This window comes from Temnothorax curvispinosus, unplaced genomic scaffold (genome assembly GCF_003070985.1).
Source record: "Temnothorax curvispinosus isolate PA1 unplaced genomic scaffold, ASM307098v1 QBEX01014930.1, whole genome shotgun sequence".
NCBI classification, from domain to species: Eukaryota; Metazoa; Arthropoda; class Insecta; order Hymenoptera; family Formicidae; genus Temnothorax; species Temnothorax curvispinosus.
The window spans coordinates 57,581-79,588 of NW_020224710.1; the positions used below are offsets into that span (position 1 = coordinate 57,581).

General features: G+C 37.9%; 2 protein-coding genes across 2 annotated transcripts in view; both read right to left on the reverse strand.

Moving 5' to 3' along the window:
* LOC112465148 (rhythmically expressed gene 5 protein) overlaps positions 1-6,981 on the reverse strand; it is a 10,748-nt gene extending 3,767 nt beyond the window's left edge. The window contains exons 1-3 of the mRNA XM_025032558.1: positions 6,339-6,981; positions 2,342-2,513; positions 2,076-2,168 (exon numbers count right to left, since the gene is read on the reverse strand). Coding sequence (XP_024888326.1) covers positions 2,076-2,168; positions 2,342-2,513; positions 6,339-6,461 — 388 coding nt within the window. The 5' untranslated portion in view covers positions 6,462-6,981. The remainder of the gene's footprint in view (positions 1-2,075; positions 2,169-2,341; positions 2,514-6,338) is intronic.
* A 12,385-nt stretch (positions 6,982-19,366) lies between these two features.
* LOC112465154 (eukaryotic translation initiation factor 4E type 3-like) lies at positions 19,367-21,856 on the reverse strand. The gene is made up of 6 exons (XM_025032573.1): positions 21,619-21,856; positions 20,892-21,012; positions 20,255-20,362; positions 20,005-20,127; positions 19,816-19,915; positions 19,367-19,749 (listed from the first exon to the last, which is right to left on the reverse strand). The coding sequence occupies exons 1-6, from the start codon at positions 21,765-21,767 to the stop codon at positions 19,715-19,717; spliced, it is 636 nt and encodes a 211-aa protein (XP_024888341.1). The 5' UTR covers positions 21,768-21,856; the 3' UTR covers positions 19,367-19,714.
* Positions 21,857-22,008: the final 152 nt, after the last annotated feature.

A 22,008-nucleotide genomic window follows, 5' to 3' on the forward strand; every position in this document is an offset into this window, starting at 1 on the left:
AGATAGACGTGCAGGAATTTGCCCTCGCAATGGATGAATGCCGTGGGTATTGGGTATTTGCGCGTGCATATATACGTATTCTCCGCGGCCAGCGAAAGAAGCTATACAGTTATAAATTTCTCTACCATGAAATGTACAGCGTAATTGCCATAATTGATTTTATGAAAAACTAACGATACATAACGGAAAGAACATCGCGTTTTCTTGGCTGTTCTCTCCCATCGAACGGGATCGATACGGTGTACAGAGTCCCTTTTCTTTTTCGCTAGATTTCTAGATGCACGATAATAATTGATCGATAAAGGCCTGAAATTACGGGCGTACAACGCTCGCGGCTTTCATCGCGTGTCGATGCATCATTAGCGTACGCATGTACAATATATATATGGGCCAACAGAGAAAATGTGAAAGCCACTGTGGTGCGCCCCCGCGCCGGGACCCTCATCTTGGACATTGAGAAAAGTGACCTCCTTTCGCTATCTGTCCACTGTCTATCAAATGTCCATTACTGTCAGATATGCTAATAAATCGTCAAATATGAAGACTTAAGTATTTCGCAAAAATCTCTATCTTCCTATTATGTGAATCAGATATGATTATAAGATATTTAATAAGGAAATATTGCTGTTACAAAAGGATACAAAATGTGCGATCGTAATCTTTTAATTGTTATTAAAATCTCAAAGAGTCCCAAGAGTTAATAAAACATTAATTACTTCTTAATTATTTCTAGTAAAGAAAGAACTTGACAAACGATAAGTGTTATCAGAGTCCACTATTTATCAAATATTCATTACTGCGAGGCCTGTCAAATGTGCTAACAGCAATTCATCAAATGAAGAATCAATAGCTAATTCTAAAAAAAGTATTTCTTGAAAGCTTCTACTCAAATATCAGGAATCTATCATATGAATAAGGAACATATCTTATTCATCTTATGATTAATGACGAAATATTGCCGTTCCAAAACAGTAAAAAATGTAAACTCGTAATCTTTTAACTGTTATATTAAAGTCAAAAAGCTCCAAGAGTTAAAACAATTATTTCTTAATTATTGTTGCTAGAAAAACAAGTTTAACCTTAACGAACGACGAGCGTTAGCTGTTCACGATTTGACACATCTAACTGGTCTGTGGTCAAGCGACGAGCGTAATACGATTCGCAAACGAAGTCTAAATCAGTTCGGATCGACGAAGCGTATGATTATCTCCTTTTTTCAAAAAGAAGGGAGAAAGCGTGCGTGGTTGAAGACAACCAGCAAGGATTTACCGTTTATCGGGCGCAATATTGTCAAGGGAGAAAAAAAAGACTTTCTAGGAGCACGAGCGCGAGCACGAGCGGAATCGAAACCGCGGTTGAAACTTTCTCGTGGTATGATGTTGTTTCCGTTCGCGATCGCGGAGAGATCCCCGAAACAAGGAAGAAGCGAATCCGCGAAATGCCATTTATTTTCGAATAGACCAACGCGGGACGCGTTTCCCTTCACCGCATGATTTTCTTATTACAATGCGATAGCAACTGCTTTGCGTATAAGACAAGCGCGGTTATTAGAAATGTTACACGAGAAATCAGCTTTTATTGACATTTAATTAATAAATCCTATGGCAATTCTTGAAACAATGATATTCTTTACGTTATGGAAAATAAAGAGATTGTAGATTTAAATTTTACATCTCTCCTTTAATTCATGAAGAAAGTTGATTTCCATTTGCTATATGTAGGATAAATTGGAGGAAGCCGGTTTTGATTAATTCAAATATAAATGCTGGATAAAGCAACAAATATAGAAATGGAAAGTAATTATTTTCTGATTATTTTCTACAAAATTCTGAATAAATTCAAACAAGATTTTTATTTTTAAAATATCTCAGCTTGTACCCCTCATGTTTTATTTAATCTTCTTCTTTCTCTATGAATACCTTTTTTATTTCCTATTTCTCTCTTTTCTATACTACGTAATCTACTTCAATTTCTACCAGATATCTCTCTATTTATGACTGGTAGCTGATAATATTTTATATCGTCGAATAACTAAACTATTTTCGACTGATTCAATCATCTCTTAGTACACTTACCTAATAAGTCGGTTCCGGTCGTGAAGTAGGAGTCGTCATTTTCATGGCTGATTCTCGACGCATATCTGTTGCTTCCCACCATGGCGTGCCAAACTGAAAAGAGGACATAACAAGTGGCTTGAATAGGAGGCCGCGTCAAAGTGTCAAGGCCGGAATTCACGGTTCATATACGTATGTTTATTCGGTAAACACGAAATCTCTTTGATGATACACAGCCCCGAGTAAACACGAAATCTCTTTTCAATAATACAGGAACGCTTCCTTACTCATGTCCTTCGCGCCGCGTTGATAGGGATCCAGCCTGTCGAGGACGTTGTCGTCCATGCTGGCGAGGCTCCGTATGCCGGTTACGAGCAGGTTCTTGTTGCAGTCCGGCCTCGAGGAATCGGCGCAAAACCGTGCCACTTGTTTGCTGAATAGTCCGTACAGGTGACTCATCTGAAACGAGAAAGGCACGGGTCTATTTAGAACCTGGCGATGGCCATTGATCCCGTGCGTTTGCGACGAGCATGCGAATGCATCGATTCACTCGTGAGAGGAATAAAGTGGAGGAACTAAAGCACGCGGAACGCGGCGCGTCTTCCTCGAGCGATAGATTGTCTTTGGGAGCATGGCACTTAACGTTCTCCTTTAATGTCAGACTTGTCAGAGTCCCCTTCGGGTCAGAAATGCGAAAGGAGAACCATATCGCGCGCCCGGCAACGCATTCCGATCGCGTCCGGTGAAACTCGGCAATGTGTAACGACGGAACCGACAGTTAAAACCGACAAATATGTATGCGCGATGCGGCGTCTCCCGTATATCACGTATCGGGTTGCGCGATACCGTCGCCTCTTCGCCGGTACGAATCGCGCCGGTCGGTCGCGAGAAACGTGCAGGGGCTCGCCGTTTTTGCGGCGATGACGATAACGAGAACGATGTCCACACAGGGGCTCCTTCTGCGGCTCGCTTCGATGACGCGCGCATCCGATCTTAGAATTTCTAATGACACTTCTGTAACAACGTTCTCGTATCCCGCGGCGATCCTTTTACGAGTCCGTCTATTATTCTCGCGTCGCGCGCGCGTTTCGACACTTTTTGGCGGGCCCACACACGCTTTTCTCGCGTACTTTACAGATTAAACGATCCAATCCATCCCCGACATCACTTTTGACATATATTTGTGATCAAAAGAAACCTAAAAGCGACTATAATGATTTTAAAAAAGATTTGAAGTTTTTAGAAAATATAATAAGTTTAAAAATGTTTTGAAAACTGTCTCAATTTTTTCAGCATCTCGTAGTTTTTTAATATTTTTACCGCCAGCTGTGACCGTGTGTACTTCCTCTATGTAATTATTAAATATTTAAGAAAGTAAACTGAAAGTGTCGCGGAGGGAAAAATAAGGCGGCGTCTTTGGTCTCATATCTTTTCCAGTGCAATTACCGTTGTTAACTAATGTACCTTGGATATGTGGTCAGTTGACGGATTACTGTCCCGTTTCCGCTGCGATTCCGGAAACTGGGAGAAAGCGGAGATGAGCGGAATTCTCGACTATAGGCGAATTAGTGCGGAAAGACAATGACTACATATATGTAGTTACGCTAGAGATACGCTCTTATACTCGCTTCTATTTCGCGTCTGTCCGTCAAATATCTTAGCTAATTGTACAACACGTAACTTTGAATATTTGTATATTTGAGTTACCTACAATTTTAAAAAAATTGTTAGAATTAAAATATTTGTCTGAAAGAAATAAAAGAAGTTTTTAATTATTTTAACTTTGAATAAGTGTTCCTGATTTACGCACAACTATTTGAAATTTGAGAAGGTATAAATTGAAACATACGAGAAAAAATATTTTAAAATTGCAGAAATTTTGCAAAAATTACTTAAAATTTGCATATCTGTTTCGAATATCTGTTTGAGTTATTTCAATCTTAAATAATAGATGTTTATTGTCACAGTTGTTTAAAATATAATACGCTAAATTGTTTTAATTACGACATTTTTGCTTGTCCAGCCAGCTGAAAATGATTTTTAATCCGTACATTGACCCGAACTCCGTCGAGAAACTGATCCTAGATACGCTGCACTGCTCTTGAACTTCAACTCGGCACTTACTCGTGCGATCGCTTTTACTTGCTTCAGGAGTATTACATGCACACATTTAATCCGGTATATACAGCCGCGAAATACCGCGCGTATAGCCTTGGCCAAGAGTACGAAGCACTTTCAATGACTGACGGTAATTCAACCTTAGTATAGTCAGCGTTCGCCAATTAAGGTTCTACACACACACACTATTCTACACGTATTCTATTTTTAACTTTAGAGCATGCAACTTGTGATAAAAATCATTGAATAGAAATGAATCTGAGGAAGTTAAGAATTTACACGTTCTGCACATCAATTTAATTAGAGGATTATTTATATTTTCCAATTCGATGGTTCAATAAATGTTAAAAGTAAATGTTAATTTCTGATATGCATCGAAAGCATGCATTGATTTTACCTATGATTCGACCTCCTATGCATTCATCGCCTTGTAAGAATCCGCGCAATTACCGTGTCACGGCGACGATTAACAGTCAGCGTAATTATCTTCCCGGTCGTAATCGCGGTAATCTTCAGATTTTTACAACCGCCGCATAAACACTCCGCGGATACTAAAGACATTTCATGGGAAATACGAGGGCTTTGAGGTAAAAAGGTACGATTCGAGCGTAAAATCGCGAGACATCCGGCTATTGATTGATAACATCGAGCAGTTCGAGATTAAAACGAAGTCCCTGATTTCCACAACTTCACAATACCGAACGTGTCATTCGCACGAGACTCCTCGCACTGTCGGAAGATTTACGACGGTAATAAACAAGTGTGTTGGATTGCTGCAATGATCTGTTCGGTATTTGTCAAGTGAGGCTGTCAACGACGAATTACATGATTTTGAAATGACTCTTTTCAATTGAAATAAACTTAGAGAGAGAGTTAAATAAATCTTTTTTTCCATTACTGCGATATATTAAGTAATTCCGTCAAATTTTGGGATATCAAGAATTTGACGATCATAAATACACTGTACTTATATTAAAATAAAGTGCGAAGTGTCAATGTTTATTATTCCTAATATGAGAGCTAAGTACTTAAAGCAATAAGTATAAAACAACAAAGTCATAATTATTTTCAAAGCATTTTCAACGAGTATTCGAAATTCGAAGATGTTCATCGACCTCTCGTGTTAAACTGATAAACTTCCTGGCTTATCGTCGCTGAGAAATTCGCGCAAGTACAATACAAATGCAATAACAGCAACACCGAGCACGCCCAGCACGTGGTTCGGATGCAACGCACTTGCATCGGATAAACTCGATTGTTCGGTGAAAGTCCACTGAATAGCTGATATCACGAAGAGATGTTTGCAACATCTCTCATTCGGTTTCGCGCGAAACTAATAAAAGAGGTTTAACAGTTATAATAACAGTTATAATATCAAATAAGATAAAATAAAACATTTATAATATCAAAGATAAAAAACTGGATGGCATAGAAATGAAGCTACAGTGAGTGAAATAATAAGTACTTGTATACTTTTCTCTTGGAATAATTTGCGAAGAAGAGAAACGTTGCTATTAAGCGTTTTATTCGATATACCAGTACAAATGAGAATGCAATGCGTTCTGACGGAAGTGGTGGTAGTATCTTTCTCTTTCGTGCAGAATTATTCCGAAAAAGATAAAATATTTTTTTTTACACAGTGTACAACGTAGGTGCTTCTTCTCTTATATTTTTTATACTCTTATACGTACTGTATGTACTTCTTGCATTTCTGCATTCACAGAATCTGTCACTTTAAATAATCATGAATAAATTTGGAGCAGCTTGTTATCGTACTAAATATATGAGTATACTTTCTTACATGTAAATTAGAAACTTAGAAAAACAGAAAATTGTATAGTTTCGGACATCTAGCAGTCAAAAATAGCCAGCATTGTCAATACATTCAAATAAGATCTTGTTTAAGAAAGAATTTTTCGAATTCGTATTTAAAAAGCCTCACGTAGCTGCACTTGAAAAAAAAGCGATGCTTTAAAAAGATAAAATAGCTTCACTTAAAGCAGCGCTTTGAAAAGCTCAATAGCTTTATTTAAAGCAGTACTTTAAAAAGCTCAGTAGCTTCATTCAAAGTTTATTAATTTAAATAGAAAACTGATGAATCTCTTGCACCAAACTAAAATTAATAGCATAATTGGCAGAATCGACGGAGGGGTGATTAATACTCACTTTCTCATCTCTCGAGAGAAATTCCCACATCGGTATCGCCGAGCCGGTGACTCGCATCGTCACGCAGCATCCAAGTAGAATGCAGGTAGTGACCTTCACGAAGGAAGTCCCGCTGATCATCATTATGCTCTCTTGCTCTCCTTTTCCGCTTGCCGTTCCGTTCTTCACGTCGCGAGACACTCGCTTCACGCCGGCAGGTAACGATCACACGTGGTAGTCACAATTGATGCAATTGCAGTCGTCACGATTGTTGTCAAACAATCAATAACAAGCTCAATCGTTCCTCGTCACCGGATCGTCGTCTCGTATACACTGAGCCTCGATCTCGTTTGCCGCTTCGTTTTATGTTGCCTCGCGCGCGTCCAGTGGCGACCACGCGCCTCCGAGTGCCCCCACTTTGTCCATCTATCCGGGTTTCGTACACACGTCACAGCACGAGGAGCAGAGTCCACGGGATCCGGAACGTATTTACGCGCTCTAGGAAATCACGCTGACGCGACGCAAGTATGCGGACAGCGCGAGGGGGGGTGTGGAAAAAAAGAAGAAGGCATTCCTTAATTTCATTCGACGCGCCGCGCCGAAATTCCTGCGAGCGCGACACGCGCATCAAATTGAAGAAAAGCTTGCGGTTCTCTTTCGCGACGTAGGCTGAGGTGAAGATGGGACGAGAGATTTATTAACGCCGTAAATTTACGTATTAGATACATAGACGTATCTTTTTTTCTGGCGCCGCTAAAAGTTCGACGGAATTCAGGATATTATCTTTTATTGCTTCTATACGTTTCATATGCACAGAGTTTAGGATAGCATCGCGATCGAGATGTCCGTAAAGAACTGATAGAGCGCACGCTGCACTACTTGAAAGTCTATAATCGCTCGTCGGGCCGAAAGTTTCAAATGACAGCCTGACTGATATTTCAATCGAAGAGTTCAAAGTCCTCTTAGCAGTGGAAAACTACATACGGCGAAGAGAGAAAGATTTTACATATTTTAAAAGGAGTAACGTTAATTTAGACAGATATGTTGCATTAATATTTAAATAAGTTTTGCACGAGCTTAATCGCGAAATCACGTGGTGTATTATTTTACATAGCAATATTTACGCGCTCTAGGAAATCCCTGGTGCGATCAAGGATGTAAAAGAACGCAAAAAAAAGCGCTCCTTAATTTTATTCGGCGCCGCGCCGAAATTCCTGCGGGCGAAGTCGAAGAAAGTTTACAGCTCCCGCGACGTGGAGTGAAATGGATGAGAGACTCAAGGTGAAGATTCATTAATGTCATAATTATGCTTATTAAGTATACATCATTTTTATATATTACTTTATGTCGATATTTACCGGTGCTCTATACGAATTCGCGCCGACGCGACACAGGTATGCAGAAAGTGCAAAAAAAGCACCTCGTAATTTTATTCGGCGCCGCGTCGACATTCTTGCCTGAGCCACATGCATCGCGCCGAAGCAATCATTTTTCATAGCCGGGAAAAAAATACCCCTCTCACAATTTCAATTAATTAATTGAGAAATATTGCGGTACGATCTCTGCAGAACGAATTGCACGTGATTAGAAAGAGTGAGAGACTCAGGTATCACTTAAAAATTTATCAAATTCACGATTATCCGGATAAAATATCATAGATAATTCCCTTGAAACGCTGAAGACAACTTTAGGATGAAGTTTACCGATCGGCTGCGATAAGTAATCGGATAAGGTAGTGAAGAGCGACTGCTTCGAGAGGACGCGTCTCTTTCTCTGTCTCTCTTTCTCTGAAAAGGGGCTCGATCTCGTTTGTCCGGTTATTCTGCCTCAGCATCCTTAGATCCTATTTCTTGGGGTTTACCCGGGGCCCTAAGGGCAATACTTTTTCCTTCGAGTCTGTGCAATTGTGTCTGGCGAAGTTCTAAAAGCTTTTACGATGATTTTACAACCACCGAACGTCTTTAGGTACGTCATTCGCACGCGCAATGTGGGAATTTTCGGTAAAAACGTATCGCACGTACCTACATTGTTAACGACCCGCAGTACATTACCTCAGAAAGGCAAACCGGCCAAGGTTTTATCGATTCTATTTAACCCTTGGTTAACACGTTGCTTGTTTTGTCCGTGAATTAAAATGAAACACTGAAGCCGAATGAAAAGAAGACATTGTCAATGACGAAATTAACATAAATCACTAAGCAGTGTTAAATTATTGACCTTCTATCAGCAGACGATCTCTAATACGTTTCGTGAGTTCATAAAATCTTAAACGTAAACAAGAAAAATTTACGACAGTAATAAACAAGTAGATCCCGTTCAATTCTCTACGAGGTACCGGGTAGTCTATATGTATAGGATATATCCACATTCCACAAATTTTTTTTACGAGAAGTCAACTTTTCCTCAATGGACATTTTGCGAGAAACCATATCGTTTTTTGCAAGATTTGTATTATTGTTTAAAACTAAGATTACCTTTTTCCAATTATTTCCCTATAACAATGATAAATTTTATTCTGTCTTCAAACGACGTTCTTGCTGTAACAATAAGCTGCATTTGCTAAAAGTAAATTATTTTTCTTTAAATTAGTGAGCACAGATTTGCATTTTTACGAATAAATTTCATCAAAAAGAAATTTTCCATTTTACGAAAGGAAGGCTTTGTTATATCATCGAATAAATAATTATGCTGGCGACGTAGTGCCGCTTTCGTACATACAAACAAAATCTAGTAGAAAGTGGTGACAGAGTTTTGCTACGAAAATAAATTTCTTTTTTCGATTATAGATATACTCGCGATGAGATTTCGAGCAGCGGATAAGGGCAAGCGACCAACACGAGTGTGCATTGCGACGACTGATCGCGAACGAGCATCACATATCGAGCATCGTTGAAATGAATGCGTGAGCGGAGTGTCAATTAACGAGCGACACCGATTTTGTTGCCCGTATGCGATCGCGTCGGCGTCGGCGTCAGGTTTGTCAGGAAGACTTGCGGGCAGGTAAAGCGTAATTCGTATAACAGCAGCGCGCGGTACACATAACGCCTGTCGCGTTATTTATTCATCGCGCGCCCACGGCATACGAGATGTAAAATTTGTACATCATTTCCCAATTTCACTTTCACATTCGTCTCTTTTCGTGCGAACGATCGGCAAACACACACGTAGGCTTCGTCGAGATAACTTATGCCGAGTGCTTCGAACGGTCGATCGACCAAGGCGCTGTCAGAATGTCGCGTGTCTGACAGTCTGACTGTGCATTGTGCGCGAAAAGCAATTTTTTTTATCGCGCGGATAAAAGCGCGAATAAAATAATAAATATCGATTTATTTTAACGCTGCAACTTTTTTGAAGATAGGAAGTCGTTTGGGAAACAAGACTTTTCTTTTAGTTTTAGAATGCGTTATCTCGTTAAAAAAATTTATTTTAAAAAATTAAATATGTAATCTTCAAGATAAGAAAAATTGTCTTAGAATCTTTTATCGCGTTATTGAAAAAATTGCGATCCGTTATGATGGGACAGGATATCTTTCTCTCCTCGGCTAATCTTATGCAGCATTTTGTGACTTCTATTCTACGTTCGTCGGAATGTGCGAGCGCGGCTCGGGAAAATTCACGCGTAGGAAATCGAACAATGGCATTACGATGCTTTTCCGTGGCGATGACCAACGTGAGAATGCAAACGCCGGCCGCCGCTCGAGCGTGCTCACGTGCGTATTCTGCATTCTGCGTACCTCGTAGCGCGTGCATGTGTCGGGATAACACACCTCTCATGACTCATTATACATGCAGTTATTCGGTGCGAATGTGCATCTACTTTTACCGCACCGGGTGCCGTTCCCAGTAATCTTTCAGATTGGTAATCTCATCGATCCGCCCGTTTAACAGCTAAGCTTTGCGCTTGCAGCCGTGAATATAGTGGGAATCGAACTCGACGATCACCTTGCATAATTTAGTTAGAAGGACGATGCAAATTTTTGTTTAATTGTGATTATTTGTCATTATTAAAAATCACGATATTGATATAATTAAGATGTCAATTAGGGTAAACTCGGATATGGCCATACAGGAAAGATGGCCAACTCATGTTCATTCGATGTTTCATGGCGAGCTAGATTGAAAGAACATTATAGGTTGGCCATCTCTATGGCCATCTTATCCGAGTTTACTCTAATTGACATCTTAATTATATCGATATCGTGATTTTTAATAATGACAAATAATCACTGACAAATTATTAATAATTATTAATGAAATTCGTCTTTATTAAAAATCGAAGAACAAGTATACTCGAAGTTCTCTCTTCGTATCTCTTAAAATCGTGAGTTCTGTAGGATAAATCACTATAAGCAATAAATAAATAATCAGAATAATATTTAAAAGATATTATTCCGTTGACAGAATTTTTACTTACAAAAAATGAGATTTTTTGGCCAGATTAACATCCGTCAAAAGATAGGTGAACAAGATTCGATATAGAGCCATTAAAAGAGAACGATGAATAATTATTATTATTTAATTAAAATTTATAATCATAGTTTTTAATGACTTCAGAAGAATCCAACAGAAGCAATACTATTTTCATTCTAAATTGTCATTAAATCCGTTTTAACGTTTAATGTATGCATTTAACGCATTTTAACGTCCATTTTTAATGACTGTTAAAAGATATATAAGTTTGATAGCTATAAAGATAGGAAGAATATAATAAACTAGTAAAATGTAAAATATTATAGTAATATAGATGAGAAAAAATTAGAATTACACGCTGCTACGTAGAAAAAAAGATAGCTTATGAAAAATATGCTTCAGAACAGATCCGCGATATCGAATTATTAAAACAACAAACATTTGCATCTAATAGAAATATTCAAGGTGGTCAGGCCTTACCCCGTAGAACAATAGCTATGTCGCACTTATAACTTCTGCTTTACATATCCTGGGTTTTATGTATGCCTGGCTAATAAATTTATTGTGTAACAAGAAGCGGAATTAATTCGCTCTAGCACGTAACGCCGTTCTTTAATTGGTAAGAGGAGTACCATCGCGATGGAATCATCACGAGATTCAAATCGTCTGGAAACTGACGAAGGTATCTCGTTACTATCGCATGCACCGTGAAATTTGAATTGAATTGAATTGGCCGTACCTCTATTATGTTTCTAGGATAAATCCTATTCTCCTACGCGTAATTAAACGAACGTACAAAGTATGTACGGCGCACGTCGGGACTTCTTCATTTTAAGAGTCTTGAGAGCCTTACGACCTTACAAGTTAGAAAAAAAAAGAAACAAATGAACGAACAAGTCGCTTAGTCGACGGCAATGAGGGATTCGAAATCGCGCAGGATGCTGTCATCACTCGGCCGTAAAACTTGGTTAATCGGGAATCGGCCAATTAACGCGCGCCGTCACCGGTGTCCCTTGACCTCCTACGACGGTCTTCGCGCTTTTAATCGAGTAAGGCATAAGAATCGACGCGCTCTTTAGTTACCATGACGGATATCCTTCCATGCCGATGATGTTGAACGATTGAAAGGATGACTACGCTCGTATACGCAGCTCCATACATCGAGGTCGGCTCGCGCACGGTTAATTGAATTGGAAAGCAGAATGACACAATCTAAACGCGCGGCTTGGTGCGAAACGCAGTCCACATCCATATTTGTCGCGATGGCAAATAATTCGCGATCGGAAATCATTTTTTTCCTTACGCGCAGCGATTATACGAGAATGATTAATTTATAACTTTAATGTCCCGAATCCACGGAATGTTCTTTCTGCTGCTGACTCTTTGGCCGACTTTTGTATCGGCTTTTCCACAAAGAAAATGTCTAAACGCTCGTATTTCTCGAATGATTAACGATCAAAAAAATGAGAAGCATCTCGTATAAACTAAGCCTTAAAAGCTAAAATAGATAACAACAAATTATATTTCTTTTGTTAGTTAATTTCTCAGAAATAGGCTCATGTGCGCTTCAATATATAGAATTTTCAATTTCCATTGCTGCGTTTCTAGAAACATTAAAATAACATTTTTATTAAAACAAAGTTAATTAATTGATGATTTTTAAATTACCGACGACTTCTGTCGAATTACTTAATTATGAGGTTTTAATGTGATTTTCGGAGATTAATATATCACATCGGCAGCACATTGACAGGAAACCTTGTCGGAACTCTTTTTATTACGAATGTTAAAATCGTACGCTTGCAAAAAAATTGCACAATCGGACAAAAGGCAGATGGTAGATGGATCTTTCTATTTCACATAAAAACTGCAAGAATTTTTTGCAATTCATATTATGTTAATTCTGGTTGATAAAGAATACAATTTCTCACTTAAATTTGGTCAAAAAAACATTAATCTTCTTGCGACGAATCAAGATAATACCTGTCCCCATGATTTTATTTGAGATTACATCTCCGGAGTCTATTAATAAGAGAAAAAATTGCAGGTACAATGCGTAGACTTCGCATGTACCTGCAATATTTGCTAAATGTCATTGTTTCTCACAATAACTTTTTAAGAGAGATCCTCAGTGTGACGGTATAATTATAATGATAATTATTACGTAAATAATCAATTAAGAAATTTAACGGTTCACTAATCTATAGAAATAAAAACTGTTTCCCAACTTGGCCAAACAAACATTGAAGATGAATTCATGAATTTCTTATACATTCGTTTTACATTCCTTTAACGGTATTGTCCCATAATGAGGATCCTCGGGAAAGGATCTCCGGTATTAATTATGTAATGGCAGAATTGATAGAAAGATTCCTTGGTTTCTCACGTAAAAATATTTCACACGTAGACTTGATAGCGGTAGCTTCTATTTTCTATTTCTTCGCGGGCACAATTCGTTACAAGAAAATATAACAGTGAGTTTAAATAACCAATTATTTGCGTTGAGAAATAAAGTGACTCGTGCACTTCTGCAATATCTTGTAAACAACGCAATTAAATAATTTCATGTCGCATGAACATGCTCGCCTCGACAACACGTGCACTACTTCTTACAACGACACAATGATTTTAATTTGCGCATTTATACTGCATCAATTCAAGTCACTACCATTGACATTCTACATCTTACACTTATGATTTTTTCGGCAAAAATCTTCATGGGTTTAATGTGAAAGTGATGATTCTTTTTTATTAATTGCTTGATAAGGATCCGAACCAAGGATCGAAACGTCGTAACGTTTGTGTCAACTTTATATAATAGCCAATTGAGTCGAAATAAAATCTCTTATTATTGTTAATCTACATTGGCGGAACACTCTATCATTTTTGGTTTATAAATAATTTCAGTTTAATAATCACTATATGGAAATAATCCGAAATTTATTGAAATTCTATATTGCACGTGATGCTTGACCCTGCTAAATTAAATCGATGCCAATTTATACGTGAACCACTTTATTGCCGGAAGTGAGCCGTCGCCTAATTATTATCTTTCTAGATAAGGTATTTCGATATAGTCACAGAATCAATTCGTACGTAAGTTATGACTTCTTCGACAGCATTGACTATTAACTAAATGTTGTAGTGGAACCAAATCTGAAATAGACATTACATAAATAAATTATCAACGTTGTCCGCTTCCTAGTATAAAATCTTAAATTGAAATGAACGTAACGATTCGTATATATAAATTTATTTTTCGATGCAAATATATAAAAATTCTATCTTATTGTAATTCTCTTGTGTCTCGCGAATAAATGCGGAAAAGTTTATAATTCTCAAAATCTATTTTCTTGAGAACGAAACCTCGAAAGGTAATATCCTGAGATTTTATATTCTCTATGTTTTTGATTTTTATTTCTTTCGCGTAGAATTACTTCCTTCCCGGTTGCGAAGCATCAAAAACCACAATCATACTTGCAGTTTCGACATCAGACTGACCACGGCAATTACATCATTCAAATTTAACCGTATAGTAACCGAGCGTCCGTTCGACACATTTGGGATAATATCGCGCGATTCGCAGCGTCGCGTCGATCGTTTCGCGCAACAATGATTCCCGTGCCCATCGATCGCAACGGAATGCAGAAAGGACGAGAAAGCGGAAGCGGATCGAAAAGGGGACTGAAAATCATTTCCTGTTTTTCAATTTCCTTCTCTATTGCGTCGTACAGAGTACAGAGTACAATTTAGAAGAATGAAAACATTTTATATAAATGTGTGTGTAACAATTAACAATTTAATTTACATTGCTTAATTAAGCAGCTTAATTAAATAGCTGTTAAATAGGTAGATTTGATTTATCTAGGAGAAAACGTTTAAATGCTATAAAATAATATAAAAATAGTATTTAAGTTTATAAAGTACTACATATTTTCTCTATATCTCATTTACATAAAAAAATCCAAAGCAGCCTTTTGCTTGTGTGTTTATTAAATTAAAATATAAATTTTGGATAAATCTATTTTAGTGGAATATAATCTATGAGAAAAAAATGTTAAATATTTCCATGTACAACTAAGCAGGATGTTTTGCTCTTTCTGCAGATTGAACAAATTTTACACTGTGCATCGGCGATACGTAAGTGGCACGTGCGGAGAACAGCGTTCCGGTCGACGTAATCGTTACCGGATACGCAGGGGCTTCTCTCACAATCAGTCCAACGATCGATCGATGACGGCGTGGTCAAAACATGTGGATCCGAGCGAAGTCGTCACATTAACACAAATCGTAGGGAAAAAAAGAAACAGAGATTCCAGTTTCAGCGATAACGATTTCTCACCTTTCTCGGAATGCGGGAGTCCTCGTGCAGGAATAGATCAAAAATTCACGCAATTCTCTTTCTCTGGGTCGTCGTACCATAACGACGATGACGCGACGGCAACAAGACAATAATGATGATAATGATGATGATGATGATGATGATAATGACAATGATAACGATCGAAATATGTCTGCCTACGGCTGCTTTGCGGAAAACATTACCTTATGATTTCGCGCAAACAAGCCGGAAATTATCGGACATTATCGGTTGACCTTCGACGTGTATAATACCGAAAACAAAAAAAAGGGAGGAAGGGACAAAGGAACAGTTCCGGATGGTCGGTAGCGACGATGGTCAATGGTCACATGATTACGACCGTAATTTGCAAATGACACGAGGATGTTCTACAAAATAACGAACTTTTATGAGGCGGTACCGTCGTCATCGTTGTCGTCATGCAGAGGAATGTAGAAACCGGCGATGAGAACAATGTTGCGGGCTGATTAATGGCTGGCAAAGTCTGATAGGGAATTCCGTGAGATGAGTACATCGAAATGAATTGATAATTTATTGGGAGGAGCCGAGCGAGCGTGTCGCGCGGGGCGAATATGAAATAAGAGTCCGCGCGTCCCGTGACGAATGTTATTTTGTTCGTTAAAATATACAATCGCTCGGCCTCTGAAGGCCGTACCTGAGTATCGTCAAATAAATCACGAAGCGCAGAATGCGTGAAGTTACAAGTTACTAATATTAATTGTGCTTCTACAAAACGGGAATACGATACTTATCGGCAATTAGTAAGAAGTCCAATTCCTCGATCCATATTTACGGTTTATCTCAACGGGATAATGCGCGATTTCGCTGTCGGATTCATTTCTTAAGCGTCGCTTATTTGTCGTCACGCGCAGCGGTGCGTGATAATGTCACGCCTGTGAAAATTAGTGCGAATTAAAAAGATATCGCGTAAAAAAGACGGTGGGACAATTAGGACAATGAGGCGATGATCAGATTGTTTTCGTTAAAAATCCCGCGAGCGCGGAAAGACAATGAAGTCACAGGGAAATCGCGGAGCATATCTTCATGTCTCTCCAATGACATATGTGTGCATGGTATTGACGATACATTCATCAAGCGATCTTATGTCACGCTACGAAAATTTTTAGTGCCGGTTTTATATGCATCAATAAATATATCTGTATAATAGAATGCAAATAAAAAGAAAAATGTGATAAATAAAACATCGAGCTAGGGAAAACCCTTTTTTTTATCGCCCACAATGAAGATTCCTTAAAGTTTCCTGCGAGGCCTTTGACTTCTCAAACGATGTCTCGCGTAGGTGCGAAAAATTCGGATTATTTCTGAACACAAAGGCATGTAACAGGACGTCTGCTTGTGTTAGTACATATATGTATGTTATACATATACGTTCATGCGGCGTCCCATCAACAGCGCGGCGCCATTCCGGTCATTCCGCAATCAGGAAATCCCGTATCTTCGGACATTCTGCTCGAGAAGATCCTGGATCGGTCCCGGTCAGATAGTTAGTTGGATTATAATGAGCGGCGGCGCGTGCTAGATTAGTCTGGTGCCGCGAGGCGCCCGCGACCATTGCGGAATTAATCTGCCTAGCGATTTAAAATTTATAACCTACTTCTCGCTTCTAATCCTTTCTTTTCAGCACAGATACCGAAACAGTAGGCTCGATCCACAAATAAACAGAGGCATTTACATTTTTGAAGGAATGTAATTTTTGGACTTTCCGCGAAGCTGCGAAACGTTGCGCGTGGCAGATTTCATTCTACCAAAAATGATGCATTTTAGAATCGATTGTATTATTATACTATATTTATATATTATTATATTCTTTATATTAAGTTCCTCTCCAAGAGAGAAATTAAAAATTTATTTCTATTCCTCGCTTTTAACCTCCTGCTTTTTTAGCACTAACCACGAATAAACAGAAACGTCCTCCTTTTATTTTGAGAGATCATAATTTTTGGATTTTCCGCGAAGCTGAAACGTTCGCACGTAGCAGATTTTGTTCTACCAAAAATAACACGTTGAAATCGATTCTTTATATTATTTATATTATATATATATATATATATATATATATATATATATATATATACTATTATTATTTATATTATATTTTTTATATTAAATTCCTTCAAGAGGAAAAGCTAGTCATCGTGCTGAAAGGAGAACACTAATTTAGTCACGTTACGTACTTGATATGCATGTACCGTAATATACTTTTAAAACTACACTGTATGATTACCAGAAGCAAGAAGCTTTAGATTAGAATTAAATTGTGCAATTCAATTATGGTTATATAATGTTTAAATCCATAAGAAAAATCCTCGAAGCATAACAATAGTTCATAGCAGAAGGAAGTGGTTTAATGATAGATTGATTATGAGCGCCGCAACTTTTATGAGAATAACTAGTTGCTACTTGAAGATAATTATCGACGATGACTCAGATGCGAGAAAACTTTACACCGAAGTAATAAGGCTCTAAATCGATGTCATTTCTCCCCCCCCTCTCTCTCTCTTGAGAGGGACATTTGTAAAATCTAACGCTCATATTTACACCCGCGCAATTGTATACACGTGCCTCTCGCACAGCAAGGCCGTGTGCAAGGCCCCGATGCGCCGTAATTTATTCGTGTATCTCAAAACTGAAAAAGAGAACTCGCTTCGCAAGCTAACTGTAATCGATGAATATCGATGTTTGCTTTTTTTCATTAAATAATAGTTCCGGTTCTGTATGCAAGACGGTCCAAATTTGCAATCTAACGCAAGCTCGAACTGGACGCCAAGTTAATATTCTCTTCTAACTAGAAGGAGAAAGAACTTTTACTTCTGGTCGAACTTTCTATCTCGTAAAACTAATATCGCTTAAACAATTAAGGAAAGTATAAATCGTGTGTTAATATTCAGATAAATTTTTTTTTATACTTTTATTCGCAGGTACTGCAATCGCCACAGTGAATAACGCCAGTCTCATTTTAAAACGTCAAAAGTGTGATTTTAAATGATTGATTAATTAAGTTTTTATTTTAATCAATAGATTTCTTTCTAAAATAAGTTATCTTGAAGAAAATAATCCGTAACGCGCGCTATATTTAATTAATGTAAGAATATGACTCGTAGAAACAGTGCGAACGATCGAATCTCAATATTTTTTCGTGATACTCTGTCGATGCGCGACATAAACGTCGAAAAATGCAAATTGCGGACATAATTTAAGTCAGATTTAAAATTAGTTTAATAGGCATTGGCTGCTTGAATAAACTTATGTTTTCGAGGCATTCGCTTGTTGACGTCAACATGAATAATGTCGGGGAGCCGTAAAATGTTAACTCGGCGCCAAGTAGTCGGGTAATGTTACTGGCTTCTAGAGAGACAAATTAAACATTCAAATTTGTTTTTCAAGATGCTCCAAGGAATTTCTGAATGACGCTAATTGATCGTCAGTCGAGCCCCAAAGAAACTTCGGGTAACTGTCATTCAAATTTGGTTCACATTGGTTTGACCAAGAAATTTTGTATTTCATCTGCAGAAAAAAATAAAGATTTTATCTTGCTATAATATGAAACAGAACTACACACACACACACATACACATTCTTCCATCTAATCTTAACTTCAAGCTCTCATATATATTCCGGATTCACGAACTCTTTACATTAAAATAATCTGAGTGTTCTGAGTGTTAAAAAAGAGAACTTGTAATTTATATTTGATGTCGTTAATTCTCGATTTAAAAAATTCAATAAAGATACAAGCCGAGTGTCAACGAGATAAGTTAACTGGCATAATCAATACTGATACGATACTCTCCGCACGTAAACACTTTCTTCAAGTCTTCATAAAATTCAGGGTCAATATTTAATCTCTATGCGCGTTAATAGGCACACGTAATCATTTGTAGCATTATTAATTTCACATTATTTTTCTCTTAAATGCTACTTTTGATGTTGATAAATTTTCAAAGGTGGACATAATGAGTCTCAATCAATAACACAACACGGTGGGCGCCAGATATGTGCTCCTCCTTTCTATGCAAATCTCTCTTTCTCTCTCGCGTAAATGCGTAGTTTACCACTTATATTAAGAAAAACACTTCTTGCAAATTTCATAGGCATTCCAACCAGCCTAACTGATAATCAATCACCTTGTGTTTCTTATAGGCCATATATAATTATAAGGATACAAAGTTTCGTACGTGTCAAGCAGTAATATCTTGAAATGTTACGCACTCTTATAAAAGCATGTTGTCTTGAGAAACATAAACTGCACAGACGCGCATATAGTAAATATAAAAATATATTTCACGTTTGTAAAACGGTTACAACAGCAATTCGATTCCAGATATCGAATCCAGCGTGTAAACAACGCATCGAATAATGCGCATTTAAACAAAATTCACAAGTAACAAACTTTTAAAACACACATATATATATATGTATAATGACAACTGTTTTTCTCCCTTTAACATATTCGTTGTTTCGAGTTTTCCAGAAAGGACTTTGTTCACATTATCCGATAATACGAACATTGTTGATAGATCACATAAACGTATGTTCGTTATTGTCGTAATCTTATGTAATATATTTAACGATTTAATATAATCTTCATCACAATGTTGTCGTATATTTAACGTCTCCCGTAGGCGTGATGGGATTTATGATCTAGAAAAAAATATATATTTTGCTATGGACTGTAAATTTTTCTAACAGAAGAATATCAATACTTACACTTATAAAACTCTCCCAGGAAGTTTACGTTAGGCACTAGAGAGTGAACTTTGGATAAAACCGTGGCTTTTGATACTAGATCAGCATTTACATTCCAAATCTGAAAAGATAATACATTTTCAATTCCATCTGATTACCATGATCACGTACCATTAAACGATTGAACGCCACTGTCCACGACATACGTACTTGAATGAGATCCTCCCTGTCACGAATGGACACAGTCACCCCGCAAATTTCATCGTCCTGAGCCACATCCGAGGCAAACTGTTCTCCGATAGCTGCGAGCACCACTTCTTTCCACACATGTGCCTGCAAAATTAAATTTTATCACACAAAAATGTCAGACGTCATTTCAAAGTCCTGGGCAGAAAAATAGAAAAATAAATTGTTTGGACAAAAACTAAAAATGTTCGTATAAATGTATTAGAATATTTACAGTATCATGTTTATGGCACTTTAATCTCCAGGTACCACCCTTTTGATTCAGTTTGTCTTCCCACAAAGGGTATCTGTCGTCTCTCATTAAATGGTAACTGTATCTAACCTGGGGACAAAAATCAATAAAAATAACTTAATGTGAAATATAAATGATAAATTGTAAATGGCAAATAAATAATAAGACGCGGCGTTATCATTAATAAATGCTAAATAGTGTAATTAAACGTTATATAGAAGCAATTTAAGCAATAATATAATTAATGCCAATTATAAATATAATAGGTCTATGATAATCTTTCCTACTTTACGAACGACAAAAAGTATATTCTATATATGGAAAAATGGTTTTGCTGCTAAAATAAAATTCCATATATATGAGGGCAATAAAACTTTTTGTCACAATCAATTTATTATACGAAGGCCTGTTATGTTAATAAAATAGAAAAATTCCACTGACTGAATTTCTTCGTAGAAACATATAAATTTGCTGTTAAAATTATTTGCAGATTTAACAAAATTATTTTTAGCGCAAATAAAATCTTTAAAGTTCTTTTATTTCCTATAATAATTAAGTATAACGTACTATACTGACGAATTAATTAATTCTGCAGATTTTTACAGATTCTTTATCATACCTGCATATCCCCGGCATTTGGTATGTTGTTGAAGACCGCCCAGAAAGTTTGCACTGTGTTTACGGTATAGATCTTCTGCAGATTGTTTTTGTATTCTTCGGTGGTTGTGCCGGGAATGGCTCTGTTTAATATATAGCAATTGTTTCGAATTAGCGATGTGTTATGAGGTCTATTTTAAAATTACAAGAAAAACTTATACACATTTATATATTCTGCCTAACATTATCTACTAATTTTACTTTTAAAACGCTCTATATAACTGTATAATTGAATGCATCAATTTTCTTCCTTTGCATTTTTTTCGCGCAACGATAATGGTAAATACTTTATGTATGTACGTATATGTTATTCATTGATAAAACACATAAATACGAATGTACGAAAAAACTTTTCTTCGGTGACGCAATGGCGGTTGCGAGAAAGAAGAGTGACATACAATTTATAAAGACACATATATTAAATTAATTTCTATCACGTTTTTGTGCATCGCGTTGAGTTAAGCTATTTAAACAGAGGGAGATCAGGGGTGGCGATCTCGGATCCGTTGCCGATCGACCTTCGGAGATCGACGCTGCTCGCGAGCTGTCGCGGAACAATCGCGGTGTCAACGGTTTGACAAGAGCGGCGAGATAAAAGATCGGGGATGCACCGTCGTCGCGTCGGGAGTGTCGGGATGCGTCGCACGGCGGAACGGAAAAAAGGTGGAAATCACCGCGTTCCATCTCACTTGTCGAGCCAGAAGGTCCACGGCGTCTGCAACGGAATGCCGGTGCTTTCATCCCTCTGGATCGCGCTGACCGCCTCGTCCGACAACACCGGCGTTTTCAACAGGTCCGCCGAGGTGCCCTCCTTCGCTTCGCATTCCGCCGCGGCCATGTTCGTAACGACGATGCAGCAGGCAGCAGCGCTACAACGTCACGAAAATCATGTGATGATCGCCGCTGCCGGCTGCCGTCTACGTCGATGACTGCGACGTGAACCGATAACGTTCGACCGAGAAAAAGAAGGAAGATATAGCGCGACAGCCGACACGGACGCCGATGGAATACAGGACGTCCCTGAGACCGGCGCGCTTCGACGCGCCGATATGTCCGTTGAGTTCAAAACTTCATTGAAA